The sequence below is a fragment of the Phyllostomus discolor genome, chromosome 10, assembly GCF_004126475.2.
Source record: "Phyllostomus discolor isolate MPI-MPIP mPhyDis1 chromosome 10, mPhyDis1.pri.v3, whole genome shotgun sequence".
Taxonomy (NCBI): domain Eukaryota; kingdom Metazoa; phylum Chordata; class Mammalia; order Chiroptera; family Phyllostomidae; genus Phyllostomus; species Phyllostomus discolor.
Window position 1 is genome coordinate 61,231,253 of NC_040912.2, and position 21,872 is coordinate 61,253,124.

The 21,872-nt window shown below is 35.9% G+C and overlaps 1 protein-coding gene across 1 annotated transcript in view; it reads left to right on the top strand.

The window, feature by feature from the left end:
• The window catches only part of FOXP2 (forkhead box P2), an 852,864-nt gene that overhangs the window by 785,576 nt on the left and 45,416 nt on the right, over nucleotides 1-21,872 (top strand). Inside the window, exons 12-17 of the mRNA XM_036010823.1 lie at nucleotides 1,466-1,667; nucleotides 2,751-2,827; nucleotides 2,967-3,068; nucleotides 5,497-5,618; nucleotides 6,838-6,907; nucleotides 7,675-7,838. Of these exons, the coding sequence (XP_035866716.1) occupies nucleotides 1,466-1,667; nucleotides 2,751-2,827; nucleotides 2,967-3,068; nucleotides 5,497-5,618; nucleotides 6,838-6,907; nucleotides 7,675-7,838 (737 nt within the window). The remainder of the gene's footprint in view (nucleotides 1-1,465; nucleotides 1,668-2,750; nucleotides 2,828-2,966; nucleotides 3,069-5,496; nucleotides 5,619-6,837; nucleotides 6,908-7,674; nucleotides 7,839-21,872) is intronic.

A 21,872-nucleotide genomic window follows, 5' to 3' on the forward strand; every position in this document is an offset into this window, starting at 1 on the left:
AACAAAGAATTCCCAGCCCAGTCTGCTGGCTTAGAGTGCGAACAGAATAACAGTTTGTGGTTTATTGGGAACAGATGCATTTAGGGATGCCTTCAGGGTGCCAGTCGTTATTATTACACTGCTAATGTGCTTCTTCTGGCTGCTGCCCAAGAAAGAAGAACAATTAGCTGGCATATGTTAATTTTTGTTTCCCTAACAAATCTCTCTACTGACTAAATGTGTAAAACAAATCTACAAAGAAAGATCAATCAATGCTGTACACATCATTTTCTCCCCATTTAAAAAAAAAAGGTTTATCTTAAGAAGCATATTTGCGATTTGAAAAGGCAGGTGTTGCTAAATTACATATAAAAGTTGAATATTCTCTATTTAGCCACTAATAAGTTACTTCATAGAGAAGTAAAACAATTAAAACTAGTTTTCTTGCTTAGTTTCATAGATTACTGCATAAACCAAAAGATCTGTAGGTTACCTCTTATGAATATCATTTGAGTACATGGCAGAAATCATTTTATGTGCTGCCTTACATAAAAATTTTTCTAATTGGATGCTATTTATGACAAAGGTGTGTGGTAAATATGACAGAGGTGATATGAGTTTTTGATAATGAAGAACAGGGTTTTTCTGAGGGGAGTAATGAAGGGCACGCTGTTAAACAGCTTGCATACATTCTCACCTTTTTCCTTTTTTCTACCCTGACACCCACTTTCCAGGGTACATCAGCATTAAGTGACACTGTAATCATAAATTGAAAATGATACTTCCAGAGGAATTGGCAAACTTGACATTTCATTATATTTGTTAACACATGCCACAAATGATTGTTAGTGAGGAAATTCCATTTTCCTCTCTCCATCTCCAATCAGATTTAATTTGAAAATTTTCAGCCTCCTCCGGCTAATTTGCAATTAAGACAATTTTGTTTGAATATGTAGTAATGTCATTACCATTCCACCAAATTAGCAAGGAGACTAAAGGTCAGTGTAAAATTTTCCAGCTGGCTGGAGCCTCTCAGCTGAGATTTGGGACTATGGAAAAAAAATTCTGGAAGCAACAGAATACCAACTTATTTTAAGTCCTGTTGATTGAAAATGTTGCACCCTTCATTATTGCTGTTGTTGTTGCTTCACTGGGGGTTGGGCCTATTTAACAACAAGGGCAGTCAATTTTCAGCAGCTGGCTTTTATTTAAGGAAATACACTGTCGCTGAAGTCTGGTAGGACAAGAAGGAGTTAGTCCTAAGAAACATTACCATAGATTATTAGATAACCTCTACCAGCAGCCTCTAATTAGAATTCTTATGATACAATTTCATCCTGTAATTAGTTGAGATTGGCTGCTTCCTTTTGCAGCTTATTAGTGGCAACACAGCTGTAGAAGTGAATCCACTCTCATTTGTCAAACCTTTTTAAGTCTTTTTCTCTTGTCTCTACCTTTCTTCTGCCCATCTCTTGGGTCTTTGCAGCTAAATCTGGTGTCTAGTGTCACCATGTCGAAGAACATGTTGGAGACATCCCCACAGAGCTTACCTCAAACCCCTACCACACCAACGGCCCCAGTCACCCCGATTACCCAGGGACCCTCAGTAATCACCCCAGCCAGTGTGCCCAATGTGGGAGCCATACGAAGGCGACATTCAGACAAATACAACATTCCCATGTCATCAGGTAGGCTATGAATGCTCAGTAGAGCTCTTTTACTTTGGGAGAGGAAAAGTAGCAAAAACAACTGTACAGGAGTCATTCCAGAGCACATGGAAACTGGAGTCATGATTTATGGTGTGATAATGGTCTTAGTCCTGGTAAATGTGGATAGGGGTGATTTCCTAAGCACATTATGATGAATTGTTCTGAATGGTTGTTCAGGAAAGAAAGCTACCCGCCCCCCCCCCCCACTCCACCCCCTGACTTAAAGACAGTGAGAGATGTATTGTCGAGATAGCACATATTATCACCTCAACTCAACAAGATCTTTTGATCTCTAAGGGAAGGCTATAGCAATACAGCACCTGCAAGTAATGCTATGTAAGAAGAACCACTTAAAACCATGTAAGGCTTTATGCTAGACAGTTCAGGTGCTACCTAAATAAAATCTTAGCACAACTCCTAATGCCTACATGCCAATACTTAGCTCAAGATGCATATAGAAGTCTAAGTTTGAATGGAACACAAATTTACCTTCTCTCCCTTTCCTACCCTTCTCCTCGGCTCCCCATCCCTGCCCCTGCCCCTGGACATCTAGATAATCATAGTCACACATTGTAACTATTATTAGCCCAGAGCCCTTTTTTTACAAAAAAGTGATGTTATTTTTAACATGAGTACTTTGAGGGTTTTGCATTCTCTTTGTTAGAGGGCCACAGATGCCTAGAGATTATCCTGAGATTCCTTAAGAAGTATTAGAAGAGGAAAGAAAGTGAAAACTATGGTGGGGGAGGAGGGGCAAAAGTCCATGTAAAAACATGCCTAAACCACCAGCTTTAAAGAGGTCCTAGCTCTTGGAAAAATCTTCAGGCCAGCTGGTCACACCTTTCCTGAAGTACTGCAAACAACTAGGAGACGCTTCATTTGCACTTCACGCCAGAAATGGCCTTTTTCATATAATTCAATTCCACTCTCATGCTTTGTGATTTCACTAGTCAGTGGCTTTCTCAATGGATCACTTCACGAATACTAGTGGAAAATATGAAAAATCAATTATATAGACTATGAATTATTAGCAGAATTAATACCTTGTTTTTATTTTTTCAGAGATTGCCCCTAATTATGAATTTTATAAAAATGCAGATGTCAGACCTCCATTTACTTATGCAACTCTCATAAGGCAGGTAAGTAGAAGGAAAACTAACTTTGCCTGATTAAATTAAAATTCATTAATGCTTACAGTAAAGCTTGGGTGAGAAAGTGCCATCTAGTCTAGTTAGTAAACCATTATTTTATGTCACTCTGTATCTTGTCTCATTGCAGGCTATCATGGAGTCATCTGACAGGCAGTTAACACTTAATGAAATTTACAGCTGGTTTACACGGACATTTGCTTACTTCAGGCGTAATGCAGCAACTTGGAAGGTAACTCCTTTTCCAACAGTTTTAAGATATCTAACAGAGTCCCTTACAGATAGCACAAGGAACATTTATTTACATGACATAAGCAGATTAGTATCTACATCCCCTCTTTTTAACCTGCCTCTTGAATGGAATGAATTCCCTCTCTCAAAATGACAAGTGAAAGAATAATTTTGCCTCTGATATAGTTTTCTAATTTGGTGCAATTAATAGCTGAGGCTTGGCAGAGGAACGAGGGCCTGACACACTAATTACAGTGTGAGCACTCAATCATCAACACCTTTGTTAGTTGCACGATATTACTTTTTCTCTTGCATATTATTGGCTAATTAGTTTGAAAAATGTCTATTTGGCTTGTGCAACAAATGGAGGCAGTAGGTTTTTGTCTTGGTCTGCGTCTTTTGTACACATCATACCTCATCATATAGACTGATGCTGCCACAGGAGTGAGGACCATGGCTACTCAGCTGGAACTAAAAGAAAGTAAAGTGAATATTATCCTGTCAGAACATAAATGTAGTTTATTTACTTAGACAAAAGGGTTCATCTATATCCCTGTCCAAACAACTTCATTGTCTGGATCCTACAAGGAACTAAAAAAAAAAAAATGTTAGTTCTGTGCATCTATTTTTGGAAAAAAGCAATGTCTGGAAAGATAAGGGCACTCAGCACAGACTAAGTGAACTGTTTTATTTTTATTTCAAAAAGCAGTCAGAAACATCAATTAGCCACAAGCCATTTGGTACAAAGGGGAAATGTTTGTAGCTGAAAAGAATAGAAGCAGCAAAGCACTCATCAGCATACTAAGAATTTTAGACTCTGAGATATGCTAAAGTGAATTAATTTGGATTTAAAATGTAAATTATTCTGGCAAGCGATTACAGATACATGGGTGTGAGGCCAGGAATGCTTTTAATTTACAAAATGTTTAGATGTTATTAGTTGCTACAGTATGTGGTACTGTAAATGAATGTGATTGTTTTATTTATGCACAGTTACTTGTTACATATTTTATATGATGAAAAAAGGTCGGTGGTAATCTGTGGAATACATGTTTTGGAGATTTTTCAGTAAGTAATATTGTAGAATATATGCTGAGTTTTTCAATAAGTAATATTTATGTAAAAGCTTTACATTTTCTTTTGTTACTCATTAAAGAATTTAGTGAATGTTCTGTCATTTGATTTACTGAAAGAAATTTTTAAAGAAATGAAAGGTGATTTAATATCTTAGCTTGGTCTCATCTCCACAGCTCGGGGATCCAGCAAACTCATTCTGAACAGCTTATTAGTTCTAACTATATTGCATGCATAATAAAACTGCTCATTTGCTCATTAATATTAAAATTATCATATTCAGAGCCATGGGCATTAAGATCAATCAAATCCTTGGATTTCAGGTCAGATGCTAGATCTGCTTATGCTTTTTCTTTTTTTTTTTTAAAGAATTCTTCTCTTAAAGCAAGCCAGAAGCTTGTCTTTGTGCAAATAGAAAAAAATTTTCATCAAAATTACATTGTTTTATATTCTAAAGTAAGAATTAGGACATTTCTGAGTACTTGATAGCTATATTCCACTGTACCTTGACAGGAAGATATATTTGCTTATATTTATAATTTGATTTATGGAGAATACTCAAGGTAAATTATATCTTCCACTGTATACTTATTATAGTTAAAATTTTAGGAATGACTTAATTTGATTTTAAAATGCTAATTTTGAGTAATTACTCTAATACAAATCTGCCAACAACATCTGTTTTCATAATTATTATGGGAAGAAAATGTACTCCCGCGTTCCACCAATGACTTTCAATTGAGTTTAACATTTACAAAAACTTTACTGGGAATTAAAAAAAAACATTAAATGTGTCTTATTGTGGAGGCAGAATGTTACACTGTAACTCGCACATGTCATCTAATAATACAGAATAAACAAACTCTGTCATTTTATTATTATAGGGATGAAAAGAATGCCTTTGAGCTTATTTGCATAAAGCTTTGTGCAAAATTAACACTTGTCACTGTAGCCTTTTTAGCATTTTAATACCTCAAGCAGGACTGGTTCCTTTGGACATTTCAACCATCCCTGAGTGCTTGATCAGGGACACAACAGAGCTGACCTAATTGTTCTGGCATTTTCAAAGATACTGTAATTTGTACAGATATTGCAATTTAGACCAGTGCAATGAAAGAAAGGTTTTGACACAGCTATTATTAAAAAAGCTTGGAAGGTTCTCTTATCACAAAGTTCAAACTGCAGATTCCAGTAATTTGTAAGTTTGGGGTTTATAATATGCCATATTTTGATTTAATACTTAAACATGTTAAGATTTTTCTCTCTGATTAAGTAAGATCAATAATGTAGTATGTTTGGCTGCCTTATTAAGCAGTATGATTTTTGCTGCTTTTTCCCTCTCTTGTCTGATTTAGAATGCAGTACGTCATAATCTTAGCCTGCACAAGTGTTTTGTTCGAGTAGAAAATGTTAAAGGAGCAGTATGGACTGTGGATGAAGTAGAATACCAGAAGCGAAGGTCACAAAAGATAACAGGGTATGACTATGACAGATTTGTAGCCCTGCATCCTGCATCTTCTAGAAAAAGTGAACACTTTAAGTTGAGGGTGGTGTGTGGAGAAAATTAGCTAATGGTATGCTAACTAACAGTCCCTTGTTAGTGAACAGCTTTTTTGAATCTGTGCATAAATTGATAAATTAACAGTATCATACCAATATTTTTCACAAAAATTATCACAAGGGTTTTTTAGTTACTGTTTTCACCAATTCAGTGTTCTATTTGTATAAAAATAAATTGTTTTTCAGGATGGAACATATTTTCTAGATGGAGACACCTGCCTGTTTTCATGCAATAGTATAACCTCTAATAGAGCACAGAAGTCTACAATATTTTAAAATAAAGCTAATGATGCAGTTACTGGTATTACTGAAAGTACCTTTCCATGAAGGAATTACTAAAAGATTTTTTTAATAGTGATTTTGTTTCTCAAGTACTCTTTATTTTTCAGACTGTCCTTTATTACTTGTCCTCAGTTTGCTTTTCCTCCAACCACATCAGCTGTCTAAGATAGTGTGAGAAAGTTATTTCCTGGGAAGTTTGAATAAATATGTCTGGAGAACAAGACTGACAAACATAAGTCAGAAATATAATAGAACACATTTTGTGCCTAATGAATTAACTCATAGCTTTTACCTGCTCCCTGAACTACTACTACCTTTTGTGAAGACATGACTTGAATTTTATCTACTACTGGCCCTTCACTTTTGATTTCTATAATCAACTATGTCCTCACTTCTGTATTCAAGAAATAGTTAATCCATTATGTTGTCATTTAATTAACTATGATAATTTGTTATGTTAATTTATAGTATTCTAGAAATTAACCATTAATTATTTCCTGATTGCATCAAATTGCTAATTGTGCTGTATGTTTATATTTTTTTTAATTTTATAGAAATGTTGTTCTTCTTGGAAATAAAACCTTTACACGGATAGAAACAGGGCATGCCTCAGTTTGCCTGTACACCATAGTCTAACATTTTATTCTTATATTCATGGACCAAGTCAATATATACTATATAGAGAATTATATACTTGAAATCTATCACCTTATTTCTTCGGCCTTAGATCCATCCACTCTGGACAAGGAGTGTGAGAAAACAAGCCAGAATGTATATTTTTCACTAAGATTATTGATATCTAGATTTTTCTATTTTGACTTATAAATCATCTTCTTTTTTTTTGTTTATTTCAGAAGTCCAACATTAGTAAAAAATATACCTACCAGTTTAGGCTATGGAGCAGCTCTTAATGCCAGTTTGCAGGTAAAATCATTAAATGCACCTTTCTATTATCCACATATTTGAATGTTTTTGCTTTTTTTTTGTCATGGCTTTATATTTAAGGGGATTGTGATTGTTCTTAATTGATGGTTTATAATCTAAGGAAGTTGTAGTACCTAGTACTATAGAAAGCACTGATTCTATTCAAGATACTTTTGATGTGAAGAAGCAAGAAGGACACCCTGTGGCAAAATCTGGAACACTCGGTTTTTCTGCAAATGCTAGATTGATAGAAGCTTTGCAAATGCATGTGGCTATGCATTAATATTTATCCAGGCTGTCATAAATGATTTCACATCATAGTATTGGGGAACATGGTGCTTGTGGCAAAAACTTTAAAGTTTAATTATAATATATAATTTTTATGCAGAGGAGGCAAATGTCAGGACTTCTTTATTTTGAGTTAAGTTCTGGTCATTTTTAAAAAGCAGAATAACTGCATGTATTATCTCAGAGTTTCTCACTACACGTGAGGATACAGCATTTTACTATGTGGAAGGCTGAAACGAGTAAAAAATGTTTTCTGGGACACCTATTTCTTTATATTTTTTACATCACACTTAATTTCCTTGGTATCTATTTCTACTACAGATTGCCAATTAGAAATCTTTGTCCTTCCCACACATTTCATTTAAATGCTTCTAAAATATCTGCATTATGACTCAGACCAATTAAAAGGAGGTTTATGTTTTAAAAAATATTTTAAAAATCAGTTCAAAGGTTGCTTTATACCCTCTTTATTTTACTAGGCTGCCTTAGCAGAGAGCAGTTTACCTTTGCTCAGTAACCCTGGACTGATCAATAATGCATCCAGTGGCCTACTACAGGCTGTCCACGAAGATCTCAATGGCTCCTTGGATCACATTGACAGCAATGGGAACAGCAGTCCAGGTTGCTCACCTCAGCCACATATGTAAGTGTAGTTAACAAACTTGATGAAATTTAGTATTCTTCTGAAGTTTCGAATGATGTATAAGTAAAAAAATACAAGTTTAAGTGGAGCTAAACTGCACCATGTTAATGACATGAAAATATGTATCAAAATCAAATTTAAGACATCTTTTAGAACCTCTCCAATGTCGTATAATTATTGTAATAACAGTTTCCACAAAGTCTTAATACTACTAACATTCTCTTGGATATAATGTCTGAGATTACCATATTTTCTGGGTCATTATCACAGTTTAGTTTGTATGGTGCAGTAAGAGTATTTATATAAAGTGAGTAAGTTGGCATATGTTTTACTACTATTACAGGTCTCTAAGCCATTTATGAACTATAGTCAAGATATTGCCCATTTTTATAAACCATAAAATTCAAAGCTTAACTGTTACCCACAGTTTACATAGAAACTAGAAAAGTGTAACTTTTGCCTGTCTTATAAATTAGTTCAATTAGATATTCAACTTTAATTACTGGTGCATCTGTATTGTTAAGGTTTATATGTTATATTTTATGCAAGACTACGATTCCTATTAATATTTAGCAGCTAACTATATCATTAATTACTCTGAAATCTTTCCCCTACCATCTTTGCAATGGAGCTGAGAGAGTGAATATATTAAAAATTGATGTATTGTGAATTTTAGAAATGTGTATAACACTTTATAAAATGCCTGGCCTTATTCATAGGTCAAGCATATCAGTTTCTTGTTTACTAAAAAGTACTGACCCTGGGAGAACCTAGAATCCAGGGAAATAAATTGGAATGTGAATAATGAAATATATACACCATTCATTTGTTAGGTTGAATTATAACATATGCCTATACATATTTCCTAATAATAAACATTGTATATTTCCAGTTTCAAGTCATGGAGGTAAATATATTACTTTGTCTCATTTTTATATTTTCTTCCCCTATTTTTGAATTAAATATCTAGTCAAAGACCTGGAAGAGAAATGTGGCCTTTATATGTGCCTACTTTCACAGAATATTATTTTTGTTGACTTTTGAAACATTTTATTCTACTTGACATAGTAATGTCCTTAAGATCAGGCACCTAATTGCTTTATAGCACTTTTACTCTCTCACCCTAAAAAAAAAAAAAAAAAAAAACACTCTGTGAGCAATAATGTGTTCCATCAGATTTCAAACTGTGACTTTTCAAAATGGAAAAATTTGTCTTTCAGAAGTGTCTTTAGATGTATTAAATAATACAAAAGAAGTAATAAAACTTGAAGTAGAAAGAACATGAATATATGCTCTTGAGAGTAGCAATACCCTAAAACAAGGAAAGTGAGCAATCAGACAAAAGTTTTTATATTCCTGCTTTATCCTATCAGCCAGGCAGTGGGTAGCTGGAGGCCTTTTACTTTCAGCAGTTCTCCTGAGTATGCTAATGCTTGTTCCCTGTATAAAATTCTAAAACAATAAAACTTTAAAGGCAAATAAGAGTTAAGCCTATTTTCCCCTTAAAAAAAAGAGCTACTTCAGAGAAATGAAAGACATTCATAATAAAAGTATTTAAGCTGTTGATGCAACTCCCTGTTGTTAATATGCAGTATATAGTTGTTATAGACCATATATAGAGGGTATGTAGAAAGACACTTTAATGTGTTCATATTAAAATAAAAATTACTGATTCCGTAAAATAGATTATTAACATTACATTTTTAGATACTGAAATAATATTAGGCTAAATTATAGCATTGTTAGGTTGGTAGTATTTTTTCATTTGGCAATTACTGTTTTAAGTTCTTCATTTTATTAATTTAGCTATAGTGTCATTGTAGAATATCTCAGAGAAGAAATATTATGTTTAAAACAATACATAAACTCTCAGGAGCTCGCTGACAAGCACATAGACACAGTGTGCAGGACTGTGAGGAGACGGGTAGGCAGAAGGTAGTGGGTGGCCAAGAGCATGCTGTGGACTCAGTGAGAATGAACAGTTTTTTACTTGTGTCAGTTCCTTATCCTGACTAGGAATTGCATGGGACAGCCAGTGATGGTGGTCACTGCAGCAGCATGTGCACCCCTCAAGTGAGTGACTATGTGATATTCAGAATGATATTTGCCAGACTCATTCGGAACTGCAATGATGGAGCAGATTTATGTATAACCATCAGGGATAGAATATCTAGAGTATGTTGTATATTCCAAGCTTATATGTTCCTTTAAAAAGTTTCCTATTGCTGATAAGAAAACTTACTTTTGCTAAGCTACACTCTAAGAGATATTACATGGACCCCTATGCAGGGGACGTTGGGTATACTCAACAACTCAAATAACTCAGTCTGAGGTTTTGTGAAAGAGCTAGAAATGTTCTCTGATAAGATGTTTCTTGGACTTTGGTTATGGTAGCAGCCTAGGTAAACACAGCTCACCACTCGCACAACCACAGGAAAACTACAACTGAACTACAGAGCAACCATTACTCATAACCACCTGAAATCAAGCTGAATGGAAATCCTGCAACTATGGAAATAAAGAAGAAACCACATCAAGACTGGTAGGAGGGGCAGACATACAGAATGGGTGGGTACCATATCCACATGTGGTGGATAAAGCTTGAGAGGGAAATCTTCAGAGTGAGGGGTCATAGCCCAACAAAAGTACCCCCTTCCCAGGGTTCCAGTGCCGTAAGATAATTCTCCGTATCTTCTGGTTGTAAAAACCAGTGGGAATTGAGGCTGAGGAAGACAAACACTTCTGGAGTCCCAGGCAGTTCCTCTTAAGGGCCAATGCATGGGCCTACTTGAAAAAACTACCTGGAAGCTGCAGCAGCTTGAAAGATATCAGAGGCAAATGGGGAGGAACTGAAGTGTCTAACATCAGGGCAAGAGCTTGGGGACAGCTTTCTCTAGACAGAAGTGCTGACAAAGCCCATTGTTCCTTTTCAGAGCCCTCCCCCTGTAGTGCTAGCAGGCGAGGGCAATGTTGTAGACTCCATCAACCTGGCTTCACACTGTTTGCCCTACCCTGGTGATTCTTTCAGGCTCTGCTCCACCCAACATTCGGGCCCACCCAAGCTGTTCCCAGTGACTTGTTCTTATGAATGGCTTGTCTTAGCTCATGCTTCAGGTTTTATTAAATTTTCTCAAACAAACAGGATCCAGCCTCAGCGAGCCCTGTACCTCTCACCAAGTGGCCCCAGGCCTTATACTGGCAGTAGCTGGCCTTGGTTCACATTCTAGCCTTGCTTTGATACTTTCAAGTCTAACACAAGTGGCAGCCACCTGCAGATTCTTTTGCAGCTTATGTTGGGTGGTCCTGGATAGAACACAAGTGGAGGCTGACCTTGGCCTGCACCTTCTAGAAGGTCCCAGAGTCTGTGAACCCAGTATACAGCTACAGACCATGTCAGAGCACAACCACCTAATGACATCTACAACTGACACATTCAGAGGGTGGATCCAGTGTGCACCAGGGCCCTGCTGAAGTAAGTTCTGCTCTGTGGAATAGGCCCTTGCACAGCTAATCCTCCACAGTGATCAGAGGGTAGTGGTCAGTGGTTATATCAGGTCCCTGCAGCTGATTGACCTGGATAAATCCCCTCATTAACCTTCCAACAGCAATCAGGGCTGAACTACAAGTGGAGGGTGTACACAGCCCACATGGTGGACACACTTCAAGTGCCCAGCTTGGGTGATAGGGGAGGATGTGTTAATGGACCCTACAGGACATCTAGTACATTAGGCCACTCTACCAAGCCAGGGAACATAGCAGCTCTACCTAATACATAGAAATAAATAGAGGGAGACTGCAAGAATGAGGAGACAAAGAAATAATTCCCAAATGAAAGAACATAACAAAACTTCTGAAAAAGAACTAAACACAATAGAAACAAACACTCTATCTACTACATGCAGAGTTCAAAACACTGGTTATAAGGATACTAAGAACTTAGGGAAGAGTAGATAAACCCATAGAGAACTTCAACAACATTAAAAAAGGACATGGAAACTATAAAAAAGAACCAGTCAGAAACAAAGGACCCACTAACTGAAATGAAGAGCAATTTACAGGGATTCATCTGTAGAGTGGATGAAGTCAAGAGTCAAATCAGTGATTTGGAATATAACCTAGCAAAAAACACCTAGTCAAAACAAGGAGAAGAAAAAAGAATTTTTAAAAAAATGAGGATAATATAAGGAGCCTCTTGGACAACTTGAAGTCTACAAACATTTGCATTATGGAGGTTGCTGGAAGGAGGAGAGAGTAAGACATTGAAAACTTTTTTGAAAAAAACAACAGAAAATTCCTTAACTAGGTGAAGAAAATAGACATACAAGTCCAGGTTGCACAGAAGTTTCCAAAGAAGATGAGCCCAAAGAGGCCCACACCAAGACACATCATAATTAAAATGCTAAAGGTTAAATACAAAGGGAGACTTTTACAAGCAGCAAGAGAAAAGCATCTAGTTACCTACAAAAGTGCTCCATAAAACTGTCAGCTGATTTCTCAAAAGAACCTTTACAGGCTAGAAGGTATTAATAAGAAATAGTCAGTGATGAAGAGCAAGTACCTACAACCAAGATTACTCTATCCAGAAAACCCATAATTTAGAATCAAAGGGTAGATACCTTCCCAGATGAGAAAAAGTTAAAAAGCTTCCCAGATGAGAAAAAGTTAAAGTTCATAACCACCAAAAAAGTATTATATGAAATGTTAAAGGGTCTTTATTAAGAAGATAAAAAAATATAACAATAAAATGTCAAATACATAACTGTCAATAATTGAATCTAAAAAAACAAAATAAACAAGCAGAACAGAAACTATCATAGATACAGAGAATATTTTGATGGTTGCCAGATGGGAAGGGGATTGCAGAGATGAGCAAAAATGGTGAAGGGATTAAGAAGTACAAATTGGTTGTTATAGAATAGTCATAGGAATGTAAAGTACAGCATAAATAATATAGTAGCCATAGAATATATATGCATGACCCATAGACTAGGACAACAGAATTGCCTTCAGGAGTGCAGAGTGGTCTGGGTAGAGGGGTAAAAGGGAAAAATAATTGAGATGATTGTAATAACATAAATAATACAATTAAAATTAAAAAATGAAACAATATATAAAAATTAAGTATTTAATGCTTGATTTATTGCCACTATGGCTCTATAATATTAAAATGTTCACAGTCAATACATTGTATGTTTATGCATACATGAGTTAGTGTAGCTTGTTGGAAAGAGTTTTCAAAAAAGATAAAAATTAGAGGAAGGCCAAATCTTGTCCTTTCCTTGTACATTTACATTTACATAAACTTACATAATTTATATAAATTATAATCAAATTTTAAATTATCATGCAACATACTGAGTTGACATTCATTTTGAATCATTAACTTTTTTATATAAGATGTCAAATATTGTTGATAAAATGTCATTTCAGTATTTTGTATTTTTATCTCTATAGTTTTTATATACTTGTACTTAAAGAAGGTAAGCATCTTATGCACATTATGAGGCAAAGGGAAAATATGATCTAATTCTTTCAATCAAAATTTGGCAGCATCTAACTGAATATACCTCAAATACTTTAAAAATTAAACATAAGTAGAATAATTTTATAGACCATTTTTAAATTATATTTATTAGAGTGACACGAGTTTGCAAAATCCTACAAGTTTCAAGTGTAGAAATCAATAAAACATCATCTGCTCACTGCATCATGTGCCCATGTCCCTAAGCAGTCTCTTTCCATCCCCATTTTCCTCCCCTTAACCAACCTCAGCTTAACCTCCACCCCACTTTCCTTCTGGCAATCACAACTCTATTGTCTGTGCCTATGTGTTATGGATATGTTTTTTAGCTAATTCTTTTACCTTCTTTCATCCAGTCCCCCACCTTTCCTCTATACCTGTCAGTCTGTTCCATGTATCCATGCCTCTGGTTTTATTTTCTTTGTCAGTTTATTTTGTTCATTAGATGCCACACATAGGTAAGATCATATGGTATTTGTCTTTCAGTGACTGGCTTAATAATACCAAGGTTCATATACGCTGCCTTAAAAGGTAAGATTTCCATTTTTGTCTGGCTGCATAGTATTCTACTATGTGAATGTACCATAGCTTTGTATGTACTGAAGCTTCTCAGTTTGATGTAGTCAAATTTGTTTATTTTTCCTTTGTTTCCCTTTCCTTAGGATATATATTGGCAAAATATTACTACTGGAGATGTTTCAAATTTTGCTGCCTTTGTTTTAGGATTATTATGGTTTCACAAATCACAATGAAGTATTTTATCCATTTTTAGTTTATTATTGAATATGATGTAAGCAGGTGGTCTAGTTTCAATTTTTTTGCATTTGCCTTTCCATTTTCCTAATAATATTTATTGAAGAGATTGTCTTTACTCCATTCTATACTCTTGCCTCCTTTGCAAATATTAGTTCACACCATAGGCATGAGTTTATTTCTGGGCTCTCTGTTTTGTCCCATTGATCCATATGCCTGTCTTTATGCCAGTACCAGGTTACAATGATCCCTCACCTATTGCGGGAGTTATGTTCAAGAGACCCCCGTGACAGGTGAAAATCCGAGAAGTAGCAGCATTATATTTATTTTATTATTTATATGTATTTTAAGGCTTTATAAACCCTTCCCACACTGCTATAAAACTTTCCAACTCTCTTATTAACCTTTCCCACACTCTTATAAACACTTCACGTGATCTTAAACACTTTCTACACTCTTAAACCTACGTAATTTTAACAACATGTAAAATTCTATATGGGTACTCACCAGTGAAGTATACTACAACTTGAATGGTGAAGGTCATGAATTATGTAGCTGTGCAGTACTGATGGCGATGAAGGTGATGATGATGAGATGAATGTACTGCACAGCCAAGAAGAGCATTACAGCTCTTCTGAAGGCACCACTTCATCAGGTGGTGCAGTTCTTTGCCCTGGGCTGTTACTTCTATTTCCGCTAAAGGCATAGGTGTAGCTGATCTTCTTCTGAGTGATGAACATAGTTATGAGGAGATGCTGATGCTGCTTTTTATCCACAGAGGCAGCTTCTCCATGCAGAGATACGCTCTTGAATCCAAAGCATCTCTGATATTTGTCAAACCAGCCCTTACTGGCACTGAATGGGGTTGGTCTGGTAGGAGAAGCACTCTATGGTCCTGCTTCTGCGTCCTCATCCTTGTCTTCATGCTCATCACTATCCTGAACATCAGTGCTTTCCGCAGAACTATCATAAAGTTTCTTGGCCTTTGTCTGGATAGTGATGGTATCCAGCGAGATATTATTCTTCCTATAGTCATTTATCCACAGGGCCAATGCAGACTCCATTATCACAATGGCTTTATTGTGGAAAGTGGCCACCCTCTTTGCAGTATTGTTAAAAGTCATTGTTGCTGTAGACCTAATGTTCTTCTCACCTTTCTTTATGTAGCGAACAGTAGATTTGTTGAACCCATAATGGTGGCCTACAGCCATGTAGCTTTTGCCTTCCTTTAAAATGTGGAAAAGCTCCACATTTTTTTTTTAAGGTAAGCATATTCCTCTGGCACTTGGGTTCACTGCCAGAAGCCTTAGAAGGTACAGAACATTTGGGTGGTGTAATAGGGCTTGAAATAAATTCAAACTTTTACAAAAATTTCACAAAAACACAACACCGCAGAACAACACTACATGCAGCAGTCAGACGTTGATGTGAAGTGGACAAGGAGAGATGCTGAACATATGGGCACAGTGCGGGAGAACAAACAGACTGATGCTATGGTCACTGAGCCAATCAGCACCCAGAATATAGAACACAGTTCTGTGTTTGGTCACCTTCCATTTCATTAGCCAATAGTGTGCTGTGTACAATCTCACATTGGCAAACTTGCTCAAGCGGTAGTAGAGTACTGCATTTCCATTGTGTACAGTATGGTATTCCTCTGCTGATGAAATACATACTGTATTTTATTTTGATTTAATATTCTTTTAATATGTTTGAATTAACATTTTTTATATTTTTATATTGTTTTAAATCCTTAGGCAAAAGTAATTAAAATCATAAATATTATATAAATACCTATATACCACAAAGTCCTGCAATATAGCAAAAACTCCTCAACACAAAATTAGATATATATATATATTTTTAAAACCCACAATACAGTGAAGCTGTAATAAGTGAACCTCGATACAGCGAGGGACAACTGTACTTTGTTTAAAATAGCCATGTAGTATATAGTTTTTTGTTTGTTTGTTTTTATTATAATGCTTTTATTTATTTTATTTCTGTCATGTTATCTTTTCTTTTTTTGTATCTTTTTTATTATTTATTTTTTAATCATTGTTCAAATACAGTTTTCTCCTTTTTACTCCCAATCCAGTCCAGTATATAGTTTGATATCAGGTACTGTGATACCTCCAACTTTGTTTTTCTTTCTCAAGATAGCTAAGGCTATTTGGGGTCTTTTTGGATCCATATACTTTTTTGTAATATTTGTTTTAGATCTGTGAAACATGCCATTAGGATTTTCATAGGAATTGTATTGAATTTATAGATTGCTCTGAGTAGTATGGCATTTTAATGATGTTAATTATTTCAATCCATAAACACAGCATATGCTTCCACTTACGTGTATCTTAAATGATTTTTTTCTTCAATGGCTTATACTTTTCCAACTACAGGTCTCTTTCACTTCCTTGGTTAAATTTATTCTTAGGTATCTTATTTTTTTGTTGCAATACTAAATGGGATTTTTTTTGTTTCTTATTCTGATATTTTACTTTTGTTGTATAGAAATGCCACCGAATTTTGAATATTAATTTTATATCTTGCTACTTTGCTGGTTTTATTTACTAGCTCTAATGGCTTTTTGGTGATGCCTTTAGGATTTTCTATGTAAAATATGGTGTGTCTGTGAATGATGAAAATTTTACTTCCTCCTTTTCAGTTTGGATGCCTTTTATATTTTCTTTTTGTTTGATTGCTATAGCTGGGACTTCCAGTACAATGTTACCTAAGAGTGGAGATTTTAAGGGAAATACTTTTAGTTTTTGCCCATTGAATATTATGATGGCTATTGGTTTGTCATATATGGCCTTTATTATGTTGAAGTATGTTCCCTCTATTCCCACTTTGCTGAGAGTTTTATGATTAATTGGTGCTGAATTTTATCTAATGCTTTTACTGTATCTTGGTATTATCTTGTGCTTTCGTTTGTTCATTTTATATATGGGGTATATCGTGTTTATTGATTTGTGAGTATCATACCAACCTTACATCCTTGGAATAAATCCCATTTGATCATAATGTTTGTTCTGTTTAAAAATTGCTGGATCTAAGCTTCTAATATTTTTTAAGATTTTATTTACTTATTCTTAGAGAGGGAAGGGAGGGAGATAGAGAAAGAGAGAGAGAAACAACTTTGTGCAGTTGCTTGGGTCACGGCCTGCAACCTAGGCATGTACCCTGACTGGGAATTGAACCTGCGACACTTTGGTTTGCAGCCCAGGCTCAATCCACTGAGCTATGCCAGCCAGGGCTAGCTTCTAATATTTTGTTGAGGATTGTATCTTTTATCAGAGATATTGGCCTATAATTTTCTTTCTTTGTAGTGTCTTTGTAGTGACTGGTTTTGGAATTCAGATAATGCTGGCCTCATTAAAGAGCTTAGAACTCTTCCCTATGCTTGAATTTTTCAGAGTAATTTAAGGATAGGTGTTATTTCTTCTTTGAATATCTGATAAAATTTGCCGGTAAGCCATCTAGTTATTTGAATGCTGCTTCAATTTCATTATTTATAATTGGTCTATTCATATTTTTTATTCTTGAAAGAATGTATGTTTCTAGGAATTTATTCATTTCATCCAGATTGTCCAATTTTTGGCATATAGTTTTTTATAGTATTTTCTTGAAAACCTTCATATGTCTATGGTTTCAGTTGTTACTTCTCTTTTATTCATTTTCGTTATTATTATTTTTATTGTTCAAATACAGTTGTCTCTATTTTCCTCCCTCCATTCTGCCCTGCCCCACTCATCCCCATCTTCCACCCTTGATCCTACCCTTTTGGCTTTGTCCATGCATCCTTTATACATGTCCCTTGATGGACCTTCCCCTATTCTCCCCCATTATGCTTCTCTCCCCTCCCCTCTGGTTACTGTGACTTTGTTCTTTATTTCAATGTCTCTGGTTATATTTTGCTTGCTTGTTTGTTTTGTTGATTAGGTGCTGCTTATAGGTGAGATCATATGGTATTTGTCTTTCACTGCCTGGCTTATTTCACTTAGCATAATGCTCTCCAGATCCATCCATGCTGTTCATAAAGGGTAGGAGCTCCTTCTTTATCTCTGCTGTATAGTATTCTATTGGGTAAATGTACCATAGTTTTTTTATCTATTTATTTACTGATGGTCACTTAGGTTGCCTCTAACACTTGGCTATTGTAAATTGTGGTGTTATGAGCATTGGGGTGCATAGGTTCTTTTGAATTAGAGTTTAAGGATTCTTAGAGTATAATCCCAAGAAGTTGAACGACCAGGTCAAAAGGCAGTTACATATTTAGTTTTTTTTGAGGAAATTCCAATACTGTTTTCCACAGTGATTGCGCTACTTTGCATTCCCACCAACAGTACTAGGGTTTATTTCTGATTTTATTTATTTGGGCCCTATGTCTTTTCTTCTTGGCAAGTCTGGCTAAAATTTTGTTTTTCTTTCCAAAGAACCAACTTGCTCATTGATCTTTTGTATTGTGTTTTTAGTCCTATGTACTTTATTTTCAGTCCAATCTTCTTATTCTCTTCCTTTTACTTACTCTGGACTTTGTTGTACTTTTTGTAGCTCTTTTAAATGTAGGGTTTGTTTGTTTTTGATTTTCTTGATTTTTGTGTTGGGTTTGTAATGCTATGAACTTTTCTTCCATGATTGCTTTCACTGCTTGTCATAGATTTTGGCGTTTTGTGTGTTTATCTTTATTTGTTTCCATTTAATATTTGATTTGTTTCCTTATATCTATGTTAACCCATTCATTGTTTGGTAACATGTCCTTTAGTAAGATTTCTCCTGTGTCCTAACACATGGCCTATTTTTGAAAATGTGCCATGTGCACTTGAGAAAAATATGTATTCTGCTTCTTTAGGATAAATGTTCTGTAAATATCAATTAAATTCACCCATTTTAAGATATCATTTAAGATCACAATTGCCTTGTTAATTTTTAGTCTGGAAGATCTATCTATTGATGTCTGTGGGGTAATACAATCCTGTACTATAACTATATTGCTGACAATCTCTCCCTTAAGTCAACCAAGATATTTTTTAGGTGATACTATATTGTGTACATATATTTACAAGGGTTATATCCTCTTGTTGAGTTGATCTTTTTGGTATTCTGTAGTAAGCTTTCTCGTCTCTTGTTATGGCCTTTGCTTTGAAGTCTATTTTGTCAGATACAATTACTACTATTCCAGCTTTTTTAAAAAATTTCCATTTGCATGGAATATTTTTCTCCACCTCTTCAATTTCAATCTGTGTGTTTCTCTTGTTCTAAGGTGGGTCTCTTGTAGACTATATATATATATATATATATATATATATATATATAGTCTATATATGACCCATATATATATGGGTCACATTTTCTTATCTATTCAGCTAACCTATGCTTTTTGATTGGAGTACTTTATCTGTTCACATTAAAACCATAATTGTTAGGCACTTATTTATTTCCACTTTATTCTCTATACCTCTCTCTCCCCTCTTCTTCCTCTTCTGCTTTTCCTTCTCTGCTTTCTCCTCCTCCTCATTCTCTTCTTCTTCTTTTCTTCTTCCTCTTCTTCTTCTTTTCTTTTCTTTATCAGTCCCTTTAACATTTATTGCAATACTTGTTTGGTGTTAATGAACTCCTTGAGCCTATTTTTTTTGTCTCCAAACCTCTTTATTTTGACTTTAATTTTAAATGAGAATCTTGCTTGATACAATAGTGTTGCTTCCAGGTCTTTGCTTTACATCACTTTGAATACATCATACCAGTCCCTCTGCTTGAAGTGTTTCTGTTGACAGATAAGCTGAAAGCCTTATAGGAACTCTCCTGTACATAACTGTCTTTCCCTTGCTGCCTTTCAGATTCTCTCTTTCTCTTTAAACCTTTGCATTTTAATTCTGATGCTACTTGGAGTGGATCTTGATTGAGATTCTCTGTGATTCCTGAACTTGTGTGACTTTCTTTTCACAAGGTTAGGGATGTTTTCAGCCATTATTTCTTTAAAAAGTTTCTCAATGTCTTCCTCACTCTCTAGTTCTTCTGGTGCCTCTCTGATGTGGATGTTGTTATACTTGATATTGTCCCAGATGTCTCTTAGAGTTTCCTCATTTCTTTTAATTCCCTTCTTTTTAATGCTCTACTTGGTGCTTATTGTTACCTTGTCCTCTTATCTGCTGATTTGATTCTGTGCTTCACCTAACCTGCTGTTCATTAACTTTATTTCAGATAATGTCCTCTTTACTTCTGACTGATTCTTTTTATGGTTTTTATACCCATTTTATTGCCTACTATCCCTTTGTTTAAGTCCTTACTGAGATCATTCATTTTTCTCCTACAGTTCTTGAGCATCATTATAACCATTGTTTTAAACTCTGCATCTGGTATTTTGGCCACTTCCATTTCATTTCATTCTTTTTCTGGGGTTTTATCCTGTTCTTTCATTTGGGGCATTTTTTTTGTTTGTTTCTTCCTTTTGTCTCTGTGTATCAGATGAATCTGCTATGAGTTCCAAGCTTGTTATGATAGCTTTATGATGAAGGTGTCTTGTTGGGATCAGTAGCACAGTCTTCTAGATCACCAGAGATTTGTGTTCCAGGAATCTTTCTTGAGGGTTGTGTGCACTCTCCTGTTGTAATTGAAACTTGAATGGTTTTTACTCATTCATGAGTAAAATTAACCCTTCATGTTGGCTGACTACAAGAGTAAACCTCAATCACCGTGTGTGAGATGCCGTGCAGAAACTATTTCTCAAGGTTGAGTTTCCAACAGGGTTTGGTGCCTACTGGAATCCCCTTTGGTGTATGCTACTTGTGTGGTTAGTTGGGTCAAGCTTCAGTGTGGTCTGCAGTCCACCACTGGTTTTATTGCTTCTGATATCACTTGGGTGGGGTTCAGTTACATGGTAGATGTGTATAACCGGCCTTGGGCTACCTGTCTGGTGCTACTGAGCTGTTTACTATTTGTGACTGTGTGTGTATTGGACCTGGGTGGGTTTGGAAGGGACCAAACTTTGTATAAAGGCCTGCTTCCTCCAACTTACAGCTGGGGGAAAATCTTCAAAAAGACTGAGGCTCCCTGAGAACCACCTGTACCTGTCACCTACTCTGCTTCACCCTGAGGTTTTCTGATCTTCCTTTAGAGCATTCCAAAGAAAGACTAGAGTGGGCCCAGGCTGGTTTTGAATCACAACCCCATCCATATGTTGTGAGAGGAAGGCAGCTATGGTTGTCAGGACAGGGCTAGTGGGTTCTTTACTTTGGGATCACATAGTCAGACAGTCAATAAGGAGATGGTGGCCTCTACTCCACAGTGAAAGTGCACAGTCTCTACCAGAGTCTAATATCCCCTGAAGTGACTTGCTGAAGGTTCAGGATGAGTGCACCTGCCATCCCATATGTAGGAAACAGCTTGGCCACTCTGGTCTCAGGGGAACATATCAAAAGAGTTTCCCATTGGGGCTATTGCAGGAGGGGGCTAAGCCCTTTGTCACAGTCCCAGACAATATCCTTTGAGGGAATCACCCTTTGAATGTCCCTGCTCTGAACCACTTTCCCTTCTCTCTAGGGACCTAAGCTCAGTGGGGTGGGGGTATCTAGGACTTGGAAGGGTTGATCCAAATAGTTTCCCACAACCTGTAGGATGGGAGTGGGCACTTCTTCCCCTTCTTGGGGTAATGTGGGATGAGCTTACTAGGGACATAAGAATGGCTTTTCCCATCACAATATACCCACACACTCCAACTTCCAGTCATCTGATTCCATGGGTAACACAGTCCAAAAATCCCA